The sequence below is a fragment of the Thermobia domestica genome, chromosome 3, assembly GCF_964235325.1.
Source record: "Thermobia domestica chromosome 3, izTheDome1.hap1.1, whole genome shotgun sequence".
NCBI classification, from domain to species: Eukaryota; Metazoa; Arthropoda; class Insecta; order Zygentoma; family Lepismatidae; genus Thermobia; species Thermobia domestica.
This window is the reverse complement of record NC_137456.1, coordinates 176,791,014-176,816,709: the sequence shown is the minus strand read 5'-3', so window position 1 is coordinate 176,816,709 and position 25,696 is coordinate 176,791,014. Positions and strand designations below refer to the sequence as shown.

Here is a 25,696-nt window from a genome sequence, read left to right as displayed (position 1 = left end):
AGAAGATTTTTTTTAAAAAATATTTGTAATATGATATTTCGTAGGCCGTCTTTTATAAGGGCGCACTATACCCTTCGCAGGCTCTTTACCAACAGCCACTATATGAATTTACTATACTAAAATGGTATGCAGAACTACAGAACAACAACTAAAGCCACTAATATATAATGTGATGTTTCGCAAGACGCTCTGTACGCAGGGCACACTGTACCCTTCAAATGGGTCTTTATCAACAGTAAAAGTATGTATTCATTGTACAGAACTGTGTCATATAGGGGAATAAATAAAACAATTTTTCTTTGACGTGGTTTCGCAAGGGCGCAATGTACCCTTCACGGATTCTTTACCAACAGTAAGAATATGTATTAATTGTAGAGAATTGTGCCATACAGAGGAATAAATAAAACTGTTTGTCTTTGATGTGGTTTCGCAAGGGCGCCTTATATAAAGGGCGCAGTGTACTTACCACAGATTCTTTACCAATAACAACTGTAAGAATTTATTATAAAAGAAAACTCGTACCTTTGTTTATAATGTGATGTTTCGGAGGGAGCACCGGGACATGTCCCGGTGGGCCAGCACGGGCCTGCCCTTGCCTAATTAGATTAAATATATATTTTTTTCAAACAAATTTCAGCTATATTTAATCTTTACAAAACTTCCTGACCCAAAAAGATTTTTTAATAATCATATATATATATATATATATATATATATATATATATATATATATATATATATATATATATATATATATATATATATATGTGTGTGTGTGTGTGTGTGTGTGTATAATTCTCCTATTTATAAATTTTCAAGCAAATATAATATATTCAAAAAAATTTAACACTCACTAAATGCATTACGCGAATCTAACCTTCAACCACCTCTGGAAGAAATAAATTGGAGCGCCTCTTAATACACCACAACAGAAGTACGGTACCCTCAATTATGTATCCTCGCAATCTCGAGTAATATACTGTAATAACTTTAACTACTTAACATTGCTCACTACAAAGAATTTCGGATATAGTATACGACAGTGTTCATCATTTACCGAGGACTCACAAAGTGCAGTCTTTTACGGATTATTCATTGACTATCTAGGATGTTAAAAAGGAGGTAACAAGGCGACTTTCATTTAATTACTGAGTAATATAAAATAAAATGTACGTCGGTTTGCGTTGCGTTTCGTTGTCTTTTGAGGTTTCTTTATTTATTTTGACGAGTTTCACTTTTCAAATGTTTGACGTGACGTAAGTGAATGCATGTGTACGAAGACGTAGGTGGCGGCAGTAGTATGAGGAAGAGACGAATAGAAGATGGCTGCTGTACACGTTAAGGGCACGTGGTTTCTAGGGGTGGTTTCTAGCGTGCACCCATTGACCTAAAACTACGATTTTTATCTGTTCCTATATTGGTGCTTTGAGGTCTTCTATGCTACTTAGTGAGTGATCCTTTTGTGTGGATTGACTGTCGAATATTATATTAAAAAATCATCACTTGGCCGGTAAGCATTTGTATGCTGCTGAGTAGGTCATTCTAGGCATTAACTTTTACAGTGCTTTATATTTCTTGATTAAAAAATAATATAGCCCTTGTACTTATTGTGTGCGCGTTTTCGCTTGGTACTCCCTCCCTTATTTTTATTGCATTCTTGAAATTTGCCCTTGTACTTAAAGGTGTTTTTCTAGGAATGTGTGTTTTTTTATATGGTATACGAAGAAAATAATGTGCCCTTGTACGTAGTGTATGAGTATGTGTGTGGGATTTGAAACACATATCGCATGCCACGTGCATGTGGATGCTTTTTACTGCTGCACTACGTATAAAAATGATTTTATTTTATGTAGAAGTGATAATGGAACACATAAGAAACTCAGACCACGGTGTATTCACACTTCATGTTAGAGTGTGAATACAACATGGTCTGGGTTTCTTGTGTGTTCTATTACCACTTCTAAATGAAATAAAATCATTTTTATACGTAGTGCAACAGTAAGAAGTATCCACGCGCACAGAAGATGAAAAGGTCGTCTTGTAAACTATTACCAGAATTTTTTCTCTTTCGAATTATACAATAGAGATATACCGCCTTATGCAGAGTCGTTTCGACGTATGATTAGCGTCATACTAAACTTCAGACTACTGCAGGAGACTTATGTTAGTCGAACTCTTTATTATGGCACTAATCGCGCTTCAAAACGACTCTGCATAAAACCCATTGCCGTTATATTTTCTCAGAACTAGCAGACTACGACCTTGCCCAGTTATACATATCGCTTCGAATAGCTTCCCCTTCCCTCAGCAGCACATTCGAAGGCAGGCAATTGGAAAGTCCCAGTAGAGGCGCTAAAGTACCCAATGATTCGGACAGTCTAACATAACCTCCAGGATAACAAAGTCAGAGATTTTTTTATTTTTTATTTATATTTTAATAGTGTGATAAATCATCACACGTTACACATGACGGGAGGGGAGGGATCTATAAAAATAAATAAAACTTAATAACATTTGAACCATTCTACCGATCTCTATCAAATTTTTAACATAGATGAGGTTCAGGCCTGAAAAGTCTTTTTATCATTTCAGTTTGACGGTAGAATTTAGAAGAGGGGGAGATTTATAAAAATAAATAAAACTTAATAACTCTTGAACCACCGAATCGATCTCGATCAAATGTAGAACCTATATGAAGTTTAAATTTGAGATATTTTTTGTCATATCACTTTGATGGTGTAACTTAAAGGTGGGGGAGGGGAGAGACATTTAAAAATGATCGAAAACGACCGATATTAATGTCGAATCCATAGTTTTCAGGGTCGATGAGAAGAATAGTGACACTTCTGATGCCGTTTAAATCCAAATTTAGCCCCGCAACTTGAGGGAGGGGTATATATATATATATATATATATATATATATATATATATATATATATATATATATATATATATATATATATATATGTATATATATATATATATATATATATATATATATATATATATATATATATATATATATATATAAGAAGTGTCTATTCTTATGTATATATATATATACGACACACGGGACATCACTTTTTTATTACAAGAGTTCTTCCTCTTGAATACAAGTATATAACGACAAATAAAGTTTCCTCTAATATGTAGTTAAATAAGTGAAAGGAACCCAATGACCAGGCGTCTTAGAGCATGTAGGAAAGGTACTCTCAATGACCATTCATCTTATAGAGTGGTAGGGTGCTCTCAATGGCCAGGCGCCTTAGAGAATTGGTAGTTTTATTAACCGGACAAAATTGATACCTATGGTGTGCTCTTCTTTTTTTATCCTAACATGTCGGCTACTTTCGTTGATCTCCGTCTTGTCGACTGTTGGCGATGGTGGGCGATGTCCTCTTCGTTCCTCTCGTCTGTAGAGTGCTTGTTTACCTGATGTAAGTGTAGTAGAAACACATGGTGTTAAGACACATGGGAACCTTACAATATTCATAGAGTGGGCACACATTTTAGTCTAAGAGGATGGACCCTATGGTTGCCAGTCCTCCCTTGATAGTACGTCTTAATAGCCGCTTCTTTGTGTCCAGTTGTTTGTATTTCAGAGGAGAAAGGATGCCTGCTAGTTTTCAGTTTCCTGTCATATTTGATCAGGGGTCCAAATCAAGTATGCCAAAGGTGATCAAATATAAATAGTATAGTTCGACCTTCAGGAGAAACTGAGGAAAATAAACTACTTAGTGACACTTTGTTCATGGCAAACAATATATCTGCTTTCAATATATTAAAACTCGAATGATACGAATTAGGTTTAAATTTGAAATATCACCTTACATACGTAATATAACTCCTTATGATGATAATTTATAGACCATCTGAATTGTTTTGAAACAACTCTGAACGATACGAACGAACTTAAGGACATTTAATTTCCTGATAAAGCTAATTATGAATAAATTTATTTTAATAACGATATTGAAATTTAATTAGGGAACTGAAACATTTAAGATTTGCATTAGAGGGATTACAAAATATTACAGTACTTTTTCTTAACAGTACGTTTTCATTAATTTTTCGAAGTTATTATTCTCTTAATATCGAACAATTTATGCTAATATCGAATTATTGTTTGTTGTTGTTTATATGCATGTGTTCTCTCATTTGAATGTATGATTCCACTATTATTAAGTATACGAAATCTAGAACATTAGTTTCGGTATTACTATTCATACATAATAGTTGTCTACTCACCTAACATTCTATTATGTCGCCTAAATTTGACAAACCAACTGTAATATATTGCTGGTCTTTCAACAAAATAATCATTATTTAGAGCATCTTTGACTGCCGATGGTCCACTCACTGCAACAATGTTGGCGGGCAAAAGACGCAATCCACATATATTTCCGTAAGTCTTTGTGAATGTTTCGATTCTCTCTAGGATTTCCCTTGGAAACCACAGGACATACCACAGAGCTCCAAATATTGGCATATGGAATGGACCTAAATACGAAAATAACACATTAAAAATAACACTTATAGTAAATACTCAAATCGCTTTAAATATTCACTGACACAATTACCAACAAAATTTAGAGTTTCAGAAAGGTAAGCTTAAAGCTATCATAATTAGAGATCCCAGACATTTCGGATTCATATCAGCTGTTCCTCCAATATTATTCAAATCTACAAATGTTTCTAATTTTCTCCAAAAGTTATCGTTCGTCTGATACTTTAAAATAAAAGTCTCCTTTTGAGTCATCAATACTCAACTAGTAGGAATAATCTACTCTCTGTACTCATTTTTGGTGAGTGTTGAGTTATTATTCAATTAATTCTGGCATTCCAACAGAAAGCTAATCCATAACTATAACGATAGGCCTACAGTATATTTTCATGGGGTGTTCAAGGTTTTAGTGTATACTGAGACAAATTCGTTATCCGGACAGCGGTATATTGTACAAATATACGGAATCCATAAGTTTAATACGCATATCTGTAAAAAGCATACGTTATCCATATGCTAGATATTCACTACCTTTGACCGGCTTGTATGTTAGACATGCCGCTGCAGGAGGTTTGACATCTAACAGTCTTCTGTATATTACATACGTCAGCTATATGTTATATATATGTGTCCATTTGTATGTTTGATCCTGGCCACCTACGCTCCTATACACATTTCTTTGTTTGATACGGAAAGCACGTATAGACGAAACACTTACACGGAAAGCATTATAAAACATACGTATTCAGTTATACGCTTGCTGCATACCTATAGTCGTAACTCCAAAAACTACAGAATTTACACATGCAACCTACGTTTATACGTATGCCCCATACGTTTCTTCTCTGTGTAAATTTTCATAATTTTTTCCCGGTTTGTTAGGTTTGTTAGTCTTAAAGTTCGGGAGCCTCTTATAATATTTCTTGTGTGTAGTAAACTGACTATGTTTTAAATAATAGGGTCTACTAGTAACAAAAGTAATACCTAGAATAACGTATAAGACTCTCTCAATGAATAACTTAAAATGCAACTATAAAAGTGTCACTTCTTTATTCACACTCTTATGGCAACTGACCCGCTTGCTTTTTATATCATTATTAAGCTACCTCCGGCTAAAAGTTTTCATCCTCACCTTTAACGTGAGGTATCCAGGTTCGAATCTTAGTTGAAGTACAGTGGTTGACTCAATTAAATAATAACTTCGCGTATCATATTTGCCTCGGTACTGAATGTTACGTTAAACGCCAACAAAATAAGTATCTTTATAACTTTCTAAATGTTGGAAGAAGCCGTGCGCAATAGCGAAAGTAGTAATAACAGTTCATGATTCATTTCATTTGAAGATTCAATTTGATTGACTCATTTGCTCAATGTGAAAGAGCTTACTCTCTCTCTCTCTCTGCTAAGATGTAAGTGATAGTGGTGTGTGTGTGTGTGTGTGTAGAGAGAGAGAGAGAGAGAAGGCATTTTACTGTATCTCCAAAAGATACTCAGTTATTCGACAAATATCATTTGATAGTGAGGGAGTGAGGGGACGTGTCATAAAAAGTAGCAAATGAGAACTGATATAACATGGTAGATGGGAAGTATAGCATGAAGAGAGTACAGTCAGTTGCGGTCAAGCTAGCTTCTGAAGAAGACGACTAGTTTCTTTCTTTTTCTTCTTTTCTTTCTTTTTCTTTCTTTTCTTTCTTTTTGTGATGTCCGAATCTCAGAGATATGTGCTGTAATTTTAATTGCAGTTGAGCCTTCCTAGTCATAAACATCTATTATCAAAAGAGTAAAGTATTCGTCAACTGGTCTATAACATCTCTTATTCCAATTCAAGGGGATTCTAAAAACTAATAGGTTCGTAAGTTATTATATCCATTTACGTGAGTCATTTTAAACGTATCAAATTATCAGGAAGCAGCCATTTTCTTTCCAACCTGAGCTTTTACTTCAACACAATAATTCTTTCTACGACACATAGCTGAACTATGAAGTATTAGTTGTTATTAGCTACTTTTCAACACAGTCATATTTGCCCTCCTGACTACACATCATATTGTCGTCATCACGCGACAGAGTTATCGTAAAACCCTAAGCATATGGTCTTGCTTTAAAAAAAAAAAAACTACAGGGTTGGTTCTTAAATGATAGTAAAAGAGAGTAAGGTAATCATTTATAGGACCGTAAAGACCTAATCTTGAAAGATAAGGGTGTAGGGTTGGTCCATCTCATAGAGAGATTAAGGTTCTCATCCATAGTGCCTGATACAAATAGGACTAAACAATCATTTCGGAGCATGGATATGCAGGATTAACACATGAATTAGGTCATGTGACTCCCAATAACCAATCAGGACGATTTACCTGTGTGTGTATGCTCACGTGACTCCAAAAAACTCCATCAGAGCAATTTGCCTAAGTATGTGTACTCAGACATCAAGATTAATCATAAATGTTCATAAAATATAGTAAGGTGTCCGTTCATGGGACCATAAACTCAAGTAGAGTAAGATGGTTATTCATAGAACCATAAAAACTCAATCTTAAAAGACAAGTGAAGCGTTGGCTTAACTTTATATCTATCCAAGGTAATCATTGGGATACGTATTTGGTAATAGGTACACATCGAAGAGAGTAAGATGATCATCCGTAGGCCCTGATACCTATAGAACCGTAAGCACCCATTTAAGAGCATGAGGGATGCACAATTATGCACCCCTATTCATCGAAGGGAACAACATTTATACATATCCGATCCTAGTTACCTATCAATAAGAGTAAGATACCCCTCCGTAAGACCTAAAGCACCCATACATTAGTACAGGAGCATCCGCATCCATCTTAGAGCATAAGGGGTGCGTGGCTTGCCCACCCACGCGTCAAAGGGAACAAAGTTGGCCACAGGAGTACGTATCTGGTCCTAGATATCTATGCAAGAGAACGAGGTAATCCTCTATAGGACAATAAACTCCCGTCATAGAGGGTAAATAATGTCCAAAACTACCTTGAAAAGTTCAATGTTTGGCAATTTTTTACCCATCCAAGGAAAAAGTGTTGGAATCCTCAAGTTTGCAGAGTGTATATTTAGGGCTCAATGCCTTCTAAAATTTTTATTCCCCAAAATTCTCAAACTTAAGAGGTACGCCAATGCACCCTTCCCATAATTTAGTGCTAGGAGTACTATCTCTACCAAAATTGATATAGTGGATCTGTGCATCCCTTTTATCATTGACCCCAGGACAAGTATTTGTCCTCAGCCAGGGTCTCCGGGAACAAATTTGTTCCAGCGTCTGTCTGAGTCATATGGCTCCCAATAGCTAATCAAGATGGTCTCCTTGTATGAGTGCTCACGTGATCTGGGACACGTGACTCCAAACAACCAAAGCTATTTGCTTGTGTGTGCGTGTGTGTACTCCTACATCAAGATAAATCATAAATCCCATGAAAAAGAGTAAGGTGCTCGTCCATAGGACCATAAACACCAGTAGAGTAAGGTATTCGTCTATACGACCTAGATACAAGTACACTAAAGTGCTCGTCCAGCACCATCAAACCCAGTCTTATAAAAACAAGTGCAGCGTTGGTGCATCACTACACCTATCCAAAATAACCACCGGGGTACGTGTCTGGTCCTACCTACCCATCAAAGAGTTAGGTACTCATCCATTGAGATTGATACCTATTGGATCGTAAGCACTCATTTTAAAGAAAGAGGGATGCAGATTGACTTATCTCCACCTGCCGAAAGGAACCACATTGATACGTATCCGATTGTAGTTACTCATTAAAAACAATAAGTTACTCATTCATATGATCATAAATATGCATCTTAGAGTACAAATGAGGCGTTGGATGGCAAATTTGCGTATCTCAGAGTTAAAAGACTAGGCTATAGGCCAAAAGATGGCAACACAAAGAATCGATTTTGTCCGCTTTTTCTATATCGATTCTAATAAAAGTCTCAATATCTCACAATATCTCAGGAGCATCCGCATCCATCTTAGAGCATAAGGGATGCGTGGCTTGCCCACCCAGGCAACAAAGGGAACAAAGTTGGCCACAGGAGTACGTATCTGGTCCTAGATATCTATGCTTGTCATCCAATGCCTCAAATAATGTAAAAACTGATTTTTTAAATAATTATTTACCCATGAAATAGAACGGTTCACATCCATTCAAAGGTAATACATTGGCTGATATCTGATTCTCGATACCCAAGAGAGTAAAACACCCTCCATAGGATTATAAGTACTCATATACATTACTAAAGGATCATTAGCATCCATCTTATAGCATAATGGGTACATGGTTAGCCCGCTCCATCCACCAAAGTGAACAAATTGTCCACAAGGTCACGTATCTGCCCTCGACACCCATGAAAGAGAGTGAGATACTCCTTAATAGAACCATAAGTACTCATCTTAGAACATAACGGATGCATGGGTGCCCCATTCCACCCATCAAAGGGAACAAAGTTTACCGAGGTCTGGTTATAAATTCCTATAAAAGAGAGAGGTACCGTACTTAATGACTATAACCACCCATCAAATAACATAAAAAACGGTGAAAGTTTCATTTTTTGGCAATGTTTTACTCACTCAAGGGAACGAACTAGGGCCCGCAATTTCCAGAGGTACATATTTAGTGCACATTGACCCCTCCAAAAATTTTAGTTCCCAAAAATTCCTAAACTTAAGGGGTGAGAGCCACTGCACTCCTCCCAAATTTGGGGATAAGGGTACTTACAACTGGCAAAATGTAGAGAGGGCGGTCCTATGTACCACTTTGATCGTTGACTCCAGGGCAGGTGTTATGGGTCCTGAGTCAGGGACCACCGGGAAGAAATTCGAATGGAAATGGAATGGAAAAGGGGTTGGGGAGGGTGCCTCAACGACAAAGGTCTTTTGCACCCGTCACTGGTCGTGGAAGAAACAAAGTCACACGAACGAAAAAAACACACTAGTCACTGAATGTGCGTGAAGGTCACACATTAAAACTATCACTCGCTAGCACCAAAAGGAAAAAGAAAAAGTACCATACAATAATTGGCAAGAGTAAAGATAGTGTACACAGAACGTAGGTCGCAAGCACTGGAACACAGAAGAAAGTCAAAGCGCCGTCAAAACATGCAAATGCCGCAAAAACTGGAACAGCTTCAACACAGTGGCTTCATCATCGCCGAGAACAGTAGCGAGGTCAGCTGGCAGTCCAAACAAAAGTCTGGCAGCAGCAAGATGCACACATTCCACTAAGAGGTGACGAATACTCAGGGGCTGACCACAATGACGACACACAGGCGGAGGCGTACGTCACAGAAGATGTGCATGAATGAGATGACTATGTCCAATCCGAAGGCATGCCAAGTCCGCTCTTCCAGGCGAGATGATCGGGAGCTCGTCGACCAGACTCCAAGGCGGGGCTTCACTGCATGCAGCTTATTGTGAATCTGCTCATCCCAGGAGGACTGCCAACGCTGACGGAGAACGTGAGCAAACACAGAGCAGACATCAGAGCAAGGAACAGGAAAAAGACAGCGTCGACCAGCAACAGCAGCCTCCTTCGCAGCAGCATCAGCAAACTCATTGCCAGGGATGCCAACATGGCCCCCAAGGCACCCAAGAGAACGTGATATCATATCCCTCAGCAAGTAGTGCATGACAAGTAAGGACGTGCTGGACCAGCGGATGCGTAAGTGTGGCATCGGAAATGAAATGAAATCTCTAGTTTTACGTCCCACGGTTATGCCGGTTAGGCTAAAGGAGACGGTGATGATGAGAGATGAGTGAAATGGTGGAATGAAGAAAGTGGGAGGAAACGGGAGTACCCCGAGAAAGCCCACGAGCACGGTGTTTGTCCACCACAAAGTTCACTTGGCGGAGGCTGGGATCGAACCCGGGACCCCAAGCACCAGAGGTGAACGCTCTACCACGGAACCACCGCGCCCCCTAAGTGTGGCATCGGCTAGGCTATGTAAGGCGCTGGTGGAATCAGAGCAGAGCACAACACGGCGAAGATGGCGACGGCGGATATGGTGGAGACTCTCCATGATGGCAACCATCTCTGCAGTGAAGACTTTGCAGAATGGATGAAGCTGGAACCTGAAACGGTGGGCATCCAGGACAAAAGCACTTCCTACAGCATCAGCCTGCTTGGAGCCATCAGTGAAGATATGACGGTGGCCTCGATAAGAGTCGAGGAGGCACAAAAACTGTTGCCGAAATTCCAAATCGATAGTAGTCGCCTTCTTGAACCGCAACAAGTAGAAATTGACCACAGGCTTCAAAAGCTGCCAAGGTGGAAGAGGCAGGAAACCCAGTGGAGAAAGCGCAGGGAGATCGACGTCAAGGTCAGCTAAAAGCTCAAGGGCACGAATGCCAAAAGGCCGGGTGCAAGTGGGTCGGCCTTGATAGCGTTGAAGACGAGCACCAGCATCCAGTGTGAAACTACACGGGTGGTCAATAGAAGCTCTCAGGTGAAGCAAGTATCTCAGCTGCAACAACTGGCGACGATGATCTAAAGATGGTTCGTTGGCTTCGACGTATAAGCTGAGGATCGGACTTGTGCGATAAGCACCAATCGCAATGCGAAGGCTCAGATGGTGAACAGTGTCCAGATGACGAAGGACAGACAAACGGGCAGAGCCATAGGCCACACAACCATAGTCCATCTTAGAGCGAATGAGGCTCCGATACAGTCGAAGCAGCACAACACGATCAGCACCCCAAGTGGTATGGGAAACCAGGCGCAGCAAATTCATCGCACGGAGACAACTATACTTCAGCTGGCGAATATGGGCAGTCCAAGCAAGGCGGCGATCAATCTCAAGACCCAGAAAACGAACACTCTTCACATAAGACAGACGAATAGGGCCCAAATAAAGATCCGGATTAAAAGTACAGTTCTTCAGACGACAGAAGTGTACACATTTAGTCTTTAGTGAGGAGAACTGAAAGCCTGTGTGAGAAGACCAATGGTGAAGGCGGTTAAGCGTCAGTTGTAGCTGGCGAATGATGGTGTGAAGGTCGTGTGACCCACAGTAGATGGTGAAGTCGTCCACATACATTTTTTTTAGACATTTCACTCAGTTGCCTTTGTTGTCAGCAACTTATAATTAACGCTGATCAAGGCTCTCATCATAGTGAAATGTTTCAATAGCCTTGTTTATATTCTCTTTATTTGGGACAAGGAATAAGGAATTGGATGTGGCGAAACCACAGCCATTCTACAACTACATTAACAAACAAACAAACAACGAAACAAAACAAAAGAAAGAAAAAAAGAAAGAAAAAACATTAACATTGTTTCTAGTCTTCTTTGCTGATGTTTCCCTACTGTGCTCAACTCTAGTCCAATTTGTCCTTTGTCCGTCTTATTTGTCTTGCATCTTTTGGTCTTTATTGTCTTTACCTTCTCCCCTCTTCCTGATGTCTCTTCCTGCTTTCTCCTTTTGCTGTGTTTCACCTGTATGAAGATTTTTCCCTGTATGTTATTTCACTATTTAGTATGGTTTTCACCTGTAGTTATATTTTTGCACATTTAATTAACACTTATCACCATCTATCCTATACTTGATGATTTTATACTGTTTTTCACCTGTATGAATTTTATACATTAACTTGTATAACAAAGCCATTTCTCCCACCCCAATGACAAACACACTTCACATCACATCACTTCTCTCACTACACTATTAGCTCTAATGGAGTTTAACGAGTCCCGCATAACGATGAATGGGGCTCAGGGTCCACTCAGAGTACTTAGTGCTTCACCTGATCCAGAGTATCCCTCCTCATCGCCCATCAGGGCTCTTCCCATTTACGCCCTTCACCACACTCACACTCACTCTCTTTCACGCTTCAGCCTCATCCGGAACTCCCACCTGTGGCTTAGCCACGGAAGATGCAACTGATCCCACTTGGTGTTCCTCGGTCCGTGCGGAGATCCTGCACTTCCAGGAGCTGATGCTCCGGTCCTGAGGGCACCTCATTCGTCGTCTTGCACGCATTTCACACAGTTCACGCACTCACTTATCCTGAATAAGTATTTATCTTAATAAGTTTCTAGGTTATTTGTCAGTTGTTTCTGGCCACAAATGCCAGTCTTCTAATTTCTGAATATTCTGTTGTTAATGATTTTAGAATTTCATATTCCTCTTTGTTTCTGATTATTTGGTTAATGTCCTTTACCCTGATGAGTTCCCTTTTTTGCTGGTCTATTATAATTCTTGGACACCATAGAATGTGATGTTCTGGTGTGCCTCTTTCGCCGCAATCACAGTTTGGTGTAGGTTTTCTATTTATTTTGTATAGGTAGTCCTCATAGGGTCCATGTCCACTGATGAAATGAACCATCCCTGTATTTACGTCCATATGTTGCATTTCCATTCTATCCTTTATCGTTGGTATTATATTCTTCACCCTAGCAGAGTGTGTTACCTGCGTCCATTCTTCATTCCATTTTTCCATAATTATTTGTTCAATATCCTGTTTTGTGTTTGTTTCCTTTCCGGCGATTTCTTTTATTCTGCCCAAATTATTCTTCTTATGGTAGTACATCATTGCTCTCTGTCGCACGCATAGGTGCAATGGTTTTATCCCAAGTATTACACATAGTGCCATATGGGAGGTTGTACTGAATGCACCTGTCATTCTTAGCATCAGGTTTCTCTGTGGGCGATTTATTTTTCCTAATAGTTTTTTGTTTTCTCTCAAGCGGTGCTCCCATATGCTTGATGCGTAGTACATTGTTGCATTAACGATTGCTTCCTGGTACAATTTAAAAGTTTTTATGGGGATTTTATACTTGTTTGTTGCAAATGTCATTAATTTGTTGATAACCTTTTGTCCTTTATCTGTAATATACTGTATATGAGAATTAAAGTTCAGTTTGTCGTCGATTTGCACTCCTAAATATTTAAATTCAGTTGCTCGTTCTATCTTTTCTACACCAATTCTTATCATAGGATTTCGTTGTAGATTTGCTCCTAGGATCATATATTTTGTCTTTTTGGCCGAGACTGTTAGTTTGTTTTCTAGGCACCAATTTTGTATTTCCTGAAGTATTTCGTTTATTTTTCTTTCAATTTCATTTCTCGAATTTCCTGATGTGATAATTGCTATATCATCTGCGAACGCAATGACTCTATCTGTTTGTATCATCCGATTTAGTTTTTCTAGGCATGGTTGTAATTGAATATCCCACATTAGTGGGCCGAGTATTGAACCCTGTGGGCATCCTTTTCTTGCTTCCACTATATGATCTTCTGTTTCTGTAGGTATTCTAATTTTTCTGTTTGTAAAGTAACTTCTAATTAATTCGAGGATATTATTCGATACTTTGATTTTTCTCAAGTTTTCAATAAGTGATGGTATCCATAGGTTATCGAACGCTCCTTGGATATCGACAAATATTGCTACCGCATATTTCTTTTCTGATCTGCTAATTTTTACTTGTTCGACAAATGATGTTAATGCATCTTCTGTTGAGCAACCCTTTCTAAATCCAAATTGCAGCTTATCGTTTGTCATGTCTCTTGTTCTTTTTATCCGCTCTGCTATTACTTTTTCAAACATTTTACTGACGTTCCTTAGTAAACATATTGGCCGATATGATCCTCCTTCTGATGGATTTTTTTCGGCGCTTTTAAGGAGTATTATTAATCTGGACTCCTTCCAATTGTTTGGGAATTCCCTTCTTTTTAGTAATAAGTTGAATAGTCTCGCCAAGTACGGAATCCATACGTCTTTGTTCTTCTTATAGACTTCATTTCTTATTCCATCTAGACCTGGAGCTTTTCCTGTCTTTAATTTCCTTATTATTTCTTCTATTTCTTCGTTTGTTACTAATTTTTGGTCTGTGTTATTTGTGTCCTCTCCATTTTCCATGATTCTTCTTCTTAATATTTTTTGTTCCTTTGTGTCCTCGTCTTCCTTGTCTTCCGGAAAAAAACTTTTTTGACAGCATATTCAATATTTCCTCTTTTGTTTGTGTGTACGTTCCATCTGGTTTTTTAATTGTACATAGTATTAGCGGGTTCAGCTTTTGCATTGCCAGTTTATATGGGGTTCCCCAAGGGTCTAGTTGGATTTGCTCATATAGAAACTTCTCCCAGCTATTCTTCTTTGCTATTAAAATCTCTTTTTCGTATTCTTCGAAAGTTTATTGACAATTAATAATTTATGGTAAAATAGTATGGAGAAATATTGCTTTTTCCATACCCATCGAAAAATAGTATAGTATTTCTTCCTTATACCGATCGAAAAATAGGATACTTTTTTGTGACAGCAGATTACACAATTTACTGCGATTTATATTTGACAGTTTAAAGGAAAACATTTTAACAAGGTACTACAAATGCAGCCATAAAACAAAGGTACTATTTTTATATGCTTTAACAAGTGTTTTAAAAGACATAGAGGATGGAAAATTTGGTGAGAAACAATGATTTTATTCAATTTGAATTTTATTCGCTCTCTCTTTTATTTCTACTCAGTGTAATAAAATAATTATGTTTTTCTTAGTCACGAATAATAAATAAATATTTGTGTCAGGAAACCGTAAAGAAATTAAGTGAAATTTCAAAGAAAATCAATCTTATGTAGATAGGTTCTGTATACAAGGTCTTAAATTTAAATATAAAGGTAACCAAGAAAAGTTTTGATGCTTTTTCACCCACCACCTTCGAATATCGATATGTCACCTAATCTGAAAGTTTAAAAATAGTCCCCATCAGCATTGACGACCTTCTGAAAACATTCTGGAAGACCATGGAATCCATCGCGGTAGAACTTGGTGGGCCGTGAATCGAAGAAAGTATCAGGTGCATTTTTGACTTTTACTAGGGATTTGAACTGGCGTCCTCTAAGGTGACTGTCCAAAGAATGGAACAGGTGATAATCGGACGGTGCAATACCCTGGGAATATAGTGGTTGCAATATTGTTTCCCATCCAAGGCGGAAAATGGTGTCCTGAGTCTTCCTAGCCACGTGGGACTTAGCGTTGTCCTGTAAACAAGGACACATTTGCAATTGAGAAGTGATGGCTCCAAAGTTTTGAGTTTTTGTTGAGCACAGCTCAACTGCTGACACTACATAGTTGGATTGATACTCTGACCAGCTGGTAGCAGTTCCCGATGCACGATGCACCAAACACACAGAAAGACCTTATTCTGGTACAGTGCTGGTTTCGGCTGTTTTGAAATCGGTTCATGGGATGCTAACCAATGATGACGGCGCCGTGGAGCTTCGTATAAGACACACTTTTTATCACATGTCAACGCCCTGTCCAGAAATGGCTCCGGAACAGTAAATAGAGACAGGCGACTTCCGCGTTGCCTTCTGTCCCGGAGTCAAAATATGTGAGACCCATCGACCCAACTTGTAGTGCTTCACAAGATGATGGATGTGCTGCCGAATGCTTTCACCACATACTGAATTGTAGCCCCAGTTCCTTTCTGTACATGTGTTGGTCTTCTGGCACGTGGTGTTTTCGGGAGTTTCGTCATCGTCCTTTAACTTGTTAAACCATCGCTGCAATGTCCGCGTCGTCACGACACCCTCACCAAAGGCCTGGCATATCTTCTATCCCGCTACAGAAGCGTTTGACCTCCATTTGAACTCGTTCAGCATACATGCTCTTATGACGCTCTGTGGTTGTCCCATAACGCTCTGTCTTTACGCAAGTTCACCGTGTGTCTGAATTGCCACAACCAGGTAGTATGTTGGATATACCCACACCAACAACTGACGTTCGCCTTATCTCCACTCACATTCAACTCACGGTGTGAGGTCCAATTGAACACAGACCTCCACGAAAAGGAACATAACTTTCTTGGTTACTTTTATAGTTATGCAGAAAAGTATAGCGTTTGGTCCCGGGCAGTAGTTCTTGATTAAGCATAATAAAAACTATCTTGAATATAACGTATGGATAATAATAATAATAATAATAATAATAATAATAATAATAATAATAATAATAATAATAATAATAATAATAATAATAATAATAATAATAATAATAATAAGCTAAAATAGTGTTTTTAATTTTCCAGAAGAAAACCAAAATTTTCCTTTCTTTCAGGCCCCCAAAACATTAAGAGCAACACTTTTTTTACTTTGTACATTGTAGCTGCCCCCCCTAAAAACGACGGGCCCCCTACACAAACCTGCTGGCTACACCCCTGGGTTGAACAACAACAAGCACTGATCCAAGCTGCTGACATTCAAAAGAAGAGTGGACTGCTTATCAGTAATGGTGTGCACTAACAACGAACCATTTCGTAGCTTCTTTATGTGGCCATCCGGGAAAGTGCCCGTTGCAATATGGCAAATCTGTTTAAAAATAACAAAAGGCGATAACTTAGTCAAAGAACCAGCTGTCGCTTCTGACTCATCTTGAATAACGAGATATCTCGGGACTGTGTCAACTTTGCTTCGCTGAATAGGTGCTGAGGAAGGTGATTGATGCAGATCCATGGAGAAATGAAACCCAAAGTCTTCTCAGCTTCCCCGTCATCGTTCTAGGCGTCCAACGAGGTGGGCGGGTCCTTCCTGCTCCACCCTTGTCAACAAGCTTAGCTGTGACTCCGAGTCAAACTGACAAGGAGCAAGGGCCACTTGAAACACCGAGAAGACCCACGTCCCACCGTGTCTGGGGAAGAGATCAGTGATTCTCCGGAGATCCCTGCGTCGCAAACTCCCAGCTTTCCTTTTCCGGGCATCACTCCGTCCGGTCCGGCTGGGTGCAAACACGTTTCATTCCTCGGTCCCACGATCCCGGGTCCAGGCGTCGTCCAATAGCAAAACCAAAGCTCATGTCCATATCCATGCAGGGGTCAATTCAGAAGATCGGTCCGGCTTCATCCGAGGCATTCTGGTTGCTGCTGCGATCGGTATTTTGACAGATTGGGTGATCGGCCCAACCCAACCCCCAACTTGGAGGACCAGTGGCTGATTGCGACCCCTAAAGGAGCCGGGCGATGGGGGCGCCACATCCCAACGCCGAGGGAAGAAATTCGAGCTAACGTCTGTCAGTGCTACTGTGATACATATATAATGTGCTTCTCATCATTATTATCACAGTCATCTTAAAGATAATTCACAATTTCTCACGTTTCTTTTTATTTTTATTTTACATTGCATACCTTCGTTAATCTATTATCTAAGTATTGAAAACTAATCACTTATTCTAATTTTTTACTCAAACTTCTACAATTGTCACACCCTCAACTACCCTGCCACCATTGTTTTAAAATTTTCCATATTTATTTTAACCTCAAATTTTTTCACAGTTTTTTTAAAAATCTTCTTTGATATCATATTAATTTTTAATTGAAATTCCGGAATGGTATAAATATACTAATATACTTAAAGATAAATATACTAGTTCTTATAGTTCCCATCAAAGTTCTAATCAAATCTTTCCTGCTATTCTAGATAGTAAATAATGCCACTGAAAGATAAAATGTTTGTCGAACACCTTTTCTAACTTCATTATTCTATACCGTACTATTCCTTGTATTCCAACTAATTCATATGTAAGTTTCTGCTGAGTCTACTCTTTCATTTCATTCCTAGCATCTTTCATATTATCCAACTCAAGTAGTTTAAAATTTTCAAAAAGCTTATCACTATGTTAACAACTTATTTCCTCTTTTTGTCAATGATTAAATATGTGTTTTATAATATTCGTGTTGTTTTTAACTTAATACCTTACAGAAATAACCTTTTTATAGTAATAAACAAAGTTTCCTTAGCCGGTACAGGGATTGAATCATTAACTATTATAATGGGTCTTGAAACAAAACGACCAATAATTTCCTCCGGTAATTCTCGGAGTTTCACTGTTTAGGTCTTTATTAACTCAAATCATCAATCAGAATGAATCTTACGGGTTTTGTGAAATGGAATGTAGTCTAGCGCCCGCTCTATAAGAAGCTAATGTATATGTCACAGAGCTGCTTAAAAAAACAACCATCACGTTTCACAAAGTATGTGCTAACATGTAAGGTCGTCACATATGGAACACGTTAGAATAACAATAATGAAATTGAAACTTCTCAGCACGTTTTGTGATAATCTATGAAGGACCAGTTGTATAAATTAGCTTCTTACACTGCCAAAATAAATATGAACACATAGCGTTTACACACTGTTTGCACAAATATACACAATACATTTATATAAGCATTCAAAAACAGAGAGAAATAGTTGCATTACCATATAAAGAGTAAATTTATAAGTAGCAATATTTAAAAACCTGAAAAGAAAGTATCCTAATATAATGTACATTTCCACTGATTTCTTTTATTGTGCTAAAAATATTTCAGAGCTAGCTGATTACGGAGAACACTTCCTTTCGCTCATGCGATGAGTCTAACTAGTTGAAATTTGCAATTGAATTCCGGTCTGCTACCCGTGCGCTTAAAACTATGACACCATATTTGTACGTCATACGTCGGTACAAGGGAAAACAGTGGAGGCTTTAGCGAGTAGGCCTGGTAGGTGTTAATTTATGTGTTTATGTGTTAATTTCTTATATGCAATTTCGTCGTGGATTCGATAGTTATGCCTTAAGGGGGAGCCCGAGGAAATTAACACATGAAAAAAAAAATCCCCAAGTAAAAATAACGTAAATTCTTTACTGAAATTAACACAAGGATGCAAAAACTTAAGATGATAATTATGTCCATGAGCTTTCTGAGAATTCGCCAGTGCTATTATCGAACTAGTTTACACAATAACATATTATTTCACCATAATAATATCTTCGCGGTTACTGTCGTTTTCTTTAGCCCATGGAACATACTCGTAAAGTGTTTATATTAGTCCATTTACAGATCGACTGAAATGTTTTGAACACATGAGAACATTTAAAACAACAAATAAACAGATATGGTAACACAGTAATGATAACAAACTTGTTACAGTGGGCTAATTATTGAATAAAATAAAATGAAATTTTTACTTTTATGTTTCCCGAATATGCCCTGTAGGCAGAGAGAGACGAATGGCTAAAGATGGTAAATGATTATAAAAGATTTGATTTTTCTAGTTTAGCGTCCCTTTCAGCAGCGAGGCTATATGAGACGTGGACCTACAGCTTAACGTGGGCTCCGAACCACATGAGCTCCCGCCAGGAATCGAACCCGAGTCTCACACGCCAAAGGCGCATACGCTAAAAGCTTAGCCACGAGTGATTAGAAAAGACTCGGTGGAATGGTCATGTGGAAGGAAACGTCAGAATCGGAAGAATACCTACGAACACGATGTTGTCCTGCACACTCATGTGGCCTGGGTTCGATCCAGGGACCCCTCGCACTAGAGGTAAGCGCTTCACTATTGATCCACCGTGTCCTCTGATGATGAATGTTTGTGATGTCATGACGAGTAATAAACACAATATTATGTTCCAGTGAATGAATCAATATAAGGGAAATCAATCTACACGGACAAAATTTAACAAAGGGCTGAAGTCTTCAAACGTTTGCTTTTATGATTTTTTTTTTTCCTTTGTGGGCCTCGGAAAATACAAAATACATTTTCACGATATAATTTTGCAAGTGTACCACCAAATACCAAACATTAATCACCTCAGAGCTGACGAGAGAAAGAATACAAATAAATGTATGTTCGTATGCTTGGAACACTATTTCGTGTGAGATTATTGTAAAGAAAAAGTTTCAAAGTAACAACACATGTAATACACAATGAATTTCCGTCAACATTCATTTTGTACAAACTCGAAAAATTGCGCTAGGTAGTTAAGGAGATTGGAAATACGAGTCTGGCGCCTAAATAATTTAAATCCAAAATACAATTAAGAAGGTCCATGTGTGAAATTGTATTATTGTGGTGCCCAGTTTTGAAAACCGGCGCCTAGGACAGAATAAAAATTTTCGGGCATTTCTCTTGTTCATGATGTTCTCTCGGTAACCTAAATATCTGTCTGTCTCTATTCGTTACAACTTTCTTCAGTTCCAAACTATGACAGTGACCATTTTCCTTGTAGAAATACAGTATAAAAGTAAAGATATGCGCTCCCCAATTCTTGTAGCATTAAGATAAGAATAATTGTAGCAATGCTGTGGGGTGACCAATTGCTAATATGCACAGTAAATAGTAGAAACAATGTAAGGATATAGTAGGATACGTATTTATTGAAAGGTATTAAAAGCTTCTTGGTGCAGAAAGTACTTAGTTGTAGCCGTAGTATAATAGCATGGAGATTCACGACAAATCTTCAAAACAAAGAAAAGCTATAATATGGGGTTTAGATATTCTCAATCTGCTTGTGATTTAATTTGAACTGATATAGTACTTAGATTCCTAATGTTTCTGATGTACTGCAACAATAAAGTAATCCTTCTTATATATATATCAAATATTTGTAATGGTAGAACATTACTCACGATCTCTAATGTATTTTAAACTAGGAGAATAGATCTTATTGACAGGTTACATTTATATACAGTGAATGTTTTACTTAATTTGTCACTTTTTCGTTCACTATTTCATCAGAAAGGAGATATCGATTCCATTCTTTCGTTCTGCTGGTTGCACAGTATAAGGGCTGGCTGTAATCACGAAATAGCCAAATCTATCCGCAAACTCTTTCATATGAGCTCCTTCGTGACAAAGCGATTAGCGTACGCGCCTTTGGCGTGGGAGCCCCGGATTCGACTCGCGGCGGGAGCTCATGTGGTTCGGATTCCACGTTAATCAGTAGGTCCACGTCTCATATAGCCTCGCTGCTGAAAGGGGCGTTAAACTTAAAATCAACTCAACTCAAACTCTTTTATAATTTTAGATTTATGTGCAGCTGATCTGTCGAAGGCATGGTAATCCAAACAACAGTATGATTTCATACAATACTTGCACTATTGACGCTGTTGACACATTTGGAATACTTCACACCAAAGGTAAAAGTGGATCTGGAAAGGTGGGGTGATGGTAGGTGGCAGCATGACGCCACACCGTTCCCCCTGCCTATCTTTGCCCATTGTAATTTCTTAGGAACTGGGGGAACACCGTACATATTTTCCCGAGGTGGGGAAACGGCGTCCCCCCGTGTTTCCCCGCACTTTTACCCCCTGAGTATGATAAAAGTGTAAGCTGGTAAACTCGACTGGAAAGTTGCATTGTATGTCTGATAGTTACCCAAATTTTGAATTAAGCTCTAATATTTCAAACAAAATACTTACCAGGAGGGAAATTTTTTGGTCTCCTCCATTTGTGCGCAATAAATATTAAGAGTATTACAACTGCTATTTCTATCAACATTCCCTGCCTGTAAAAGAAAAGAATCGTTTTATTTATCCACACAAGATTATAGATTATAAAGGTAGATATTTTCCATTCCAGAAATAAGTATATCATTCTTGATTTATGAGGAGGTATTCTAATATTTATGAAATCAAAAAGAACATACATTGAAAACTAAACTTCTACCGTATAACGTCCCTCTAATCTAATGTAAATAAAATAAAAAATTTGTTTGTTTGCTTGTCTGTCTGCGTGCCTGTGTGCGGCCTGGGGACCAGACGAGTGGGCCGAGAGTTACCAAATTCTGGTCACGGTACCTTGGTCCACGCCCCAGACCAAGACGAAGCGGGTTTTATTTTTTTTCTTTTTAAAAATTCTAACCAGGGGCTCTCAGGGGGGAGGCGTTTACCGAGACATCTAAAAGTAGTAGAAAACGTTCGATATTTTTTTTTCGATTCCTTGTTCAGTTTGTTTACATAGATATTTTATTTGACCTATGCGAAGAATGGGTATTTCAGCTAATCTGATATCTCTTAAATAAAATAAAGTGTTTGTTTATCTGTCTATCTGTCTGTGTGCGGCCTGGGGACGAGTGAATCGAGAGTTGCCAAATTTTGGTCCCGGCCCCAGACCAAGTCGAAGCGTTTATTTTTTTCAAAATTCCAACCAGGGGGGTGTCCGGGGGGTATTTACCGGGACATTTAAAAGGTAGAAAATTACCTATATTAGTGTCAAATTCATAGTTTTCGCGGTCGCTGAGATCAATGGTGACACTTCCATTAGCGATTACTTTCAAATTCAGCTACCATTGTATGCGGTTCAGGGGTCACCTGCGGGCGGAGGATATTACCGAGACATGTAAATGTAATCCAAAATGACCGATATTATTTTTCGCGGTCGCTGAGATGAATGCTGATATTCCCACAGGCGTTGACTTCCAAATGCAGGCCCCATCGGCTTGGGGCCAGAGGTGTTTTTTTTAATCGAACAAAGGGGTTTGGAAGGCGTTTACCTGGATATGTAAAACTAGTAGAAAATTATCGATTTTTTTCTTGCTTTCGTTATTCAGTTTGTTTACATAGATAATTTACCTGACCTATGCGAAATATGGGTATTTCAGCTAGTAAGTTATAAAGGCTAAATAAATTTGAAAAACAAAATATTCATGAAATCTTAAATCAGTATTAATTTTGTTGTACTCATAATATAAAGATGATCAAAGAAGTAAAGTGTGACGATGGTAGTAAACATTTACTTAAGCAGCTTGAAAATAAAAATACGATGTTGGTTACTCAATAATAGTATTAACAATAGTAAATGTAAATATATCATATACAAGCTAGACTCGAATCTTTGATAGAACGTTCAAGGAAGTTAAACATACAACAGGATATGGTATAATATTTTATAATAAATAAATCTTTAGCATAAATTTGTGTATAAACATTCCTTTACACAAATTAGTTTTGTTCTCTTCTTCCGGATTATTGTTACATTAATACGTTTATACATGCATTGTATTATATTTGATTTTTATATCTGGCCTACATTTATATTCAAGTAGGGTGCGCGCCCGCGTGTGCCTATATGCTTTCCAACCACCTGCTACTGCTAGGGCCAACGTTCTTATATTCTTGAAGTGTGTATAACCAGTGATACCATTCTGACCGTTTGCACAGGTTTGCCCAAATAGGCTGTTAAAATTTCTCCGGTTCCCGGAACCTGCTGTTGAAAGTGTCTCCTCACCTCTAGATCAAGTTCTTACGAAAAATAATTAATTCTCTAGTAAAATTTTGAAAATCAACATACAAAGTATCAACAAAAAACGGCTATATGACTTAATACTAGCCTAGTTACTATTACTATATATAGCATAATTGGAAGAATTAAATATGGAATCATACAGTAATAATCAGGGCAAGTTTCTAGCGAGGGGACGCGGCACCCCCAATATTTTGTGTAGGAGATGAAATAGATCAATACTGATATTAGGAACTACCTAAATCTATATGGAAGAAGTAAAGATATAGGCAGAACTAATGAATGTTGCATCTGTTGTTAAGTGATAAGTGCTGAGGTATTTCACTTTCAAAAAAAAAAAAAAAATCTGATTAGTCAAAGTAGCCTTGATGGAGCCACATTTTTTGTCACCCCTCAACGAGCTACTGGATTCCATGACGAAAGAAGATTGAAGAAGGGAAAAGAATGTATAGAAAGTTGACATGCAAATTAAGACGGAGATCTGGGCAGGTAAAGAAATATATAATAAATGTAAGTAGTTTTTTTTTTCAGAAAAAATGTTCCGGCGGACACAGTATTCGGAGGGGCACATTATTTTCACACGGTACTATTTTATTTATTATATTAAGACGTATAATTTTGATCTCCCTTGTTGGGCACTCTGAGAGCTTTGGGGAGAATTACCCTCCCAAAACATGCCTGGAAGAAACATTGGATGTAAAGTTGACGGAAAGAATTAAAGAGAATGGAGAATTTTAAATAGGAAATTCCATGTAAATAGAATGATAGCAAAGAACTACTATGACAGTATAGAAATTAAAGATGGGAATGAGCCATTAACTAATAAATTGCAACTTAAGAAAGATGAAAATAATGTATTGAGGAATTATATGACAGCAAGAATAAAACATATGTTTTAGGTATTATAACAGAAAACGAAATAAACGAGAATGACAAAGGAATTGTAATGCTGACGTCAAGTTCAAAAACATAGCAAAAAATCAAATAACATATCACCTATTAAGTATATATATATATATATATATATATATATATATATATATATATATATATATATATTCGAAATGTGTAATGAAATTAAGTCAGTTGTCATAAGATTTCTTATAGAGACTTTAAGATTTAATTAACTGAAAAATCAAATGGCATGAAGACTATAAGCTACACTAGTGGAAATGAGTTTAAGAAAACCGAGTAACAATTCACTGGTTTGGGCCAAAGTTGTACACACGAAAAAAGTGATGGTAGATAGTACTGTCCCTAACATGACAATAATGGGATATCCTGGACATGTTATACAGAATATTCAAAAACATACAGTACTCACCTTAATAGCACACGTAACTACTACGAGTAGTCACCTAAATAAATGGTAAAACGCGTGGCTGTTCGTACAGATGGTGTATATATGTAGTCTGGCTAGTGGCCAGATGCCACCCTACCACGTCCCATACTGCTCGATAAGGCTTAGGTCGAGGGAGGCCATTGTAGAATGTGTGTTCCGAGTAGAGGATTATGAGTTCACCTGGCAGTATGTATGAGGACGCGTGTTATGCTGATGAAGTAAAGCGTCCTGATAAGGCGGAGAATATAATTGGCAGCACCAGGAAGGTACGACGTAACAGTGTTATTCTCCTGAACGAAGGTGGATATGTAGCATATTTTATAGTTCCATTTCTTACAAAATATCAGAAAGAAGTGGGGGTTCTATATGGTAAATGAGAACACGTCACTATGTTCAAGATCGAAACTGCTCTTATTGCTGAACACAACCATCTTTCATTCGACTTGTTACTTCAGCCTATACCGATACTGCACTAGACGTTTCTGGTGGTGAACAGGTAATCGTGCAAAATGAACTCGAAATGGCTGATTAATCATCAACAATCGATTGTTTAGTGTTTGTGCGAGAACCTGGTAGATCTGATTGTATCGGCAATCGGAGTCCTATTCACTAGTTAACAAATTTAAACTTTTTGTTTGTTACATGAGAAAAATCACCTGATCTTAAAGGAACTTTTTGCGCTGAATTCGAATATGCACTCGGTTTCTCTCCATCACGTACAGTTTTCCCTAACAGAGGGATTTTCGGGAAATTCCCTCAAAAATTTCCCTTTTTCAGATATTTTATTCCCCTAGCTCCTGTCCCCTTACATATAGTAACATAGATATTATACCT

General features: G+C 38.0%; 1 protein-coding gene across 2 annotated transcripts in view; it reads right to left on the bottom strand.

Annotated features, from left to right (window-relative positions):
* Nucleotides 1-25,696, bottom strand: part of LOC145680880 (methyl farnesoate epoxidase-like) — a 190,426-nt gene that overhangs the window by 41,780 nt on the left and 122,950 nt on the right. For both annotated transcript variants that reach the window (XM_081752028.1, XM_081752027.1), the window contains exons 2-3: nt 21,699-21,784; nt 4,250-4,501 (exon numbers count right to left, since the gene is read on the bottom strand). In XM_081752028.1, the coding sequence (XP_081608154.1) occupies nt 4,250-4,501; nt 21,699-21,777 (331 nt within the window). In that variant the 5' untranslated portion in view covers nt 21,778-21,784. The remainder of the gene's footprint in view (nt 1-4,249; nt 4,502-21,698; nt 21,785-25,696) is intronic.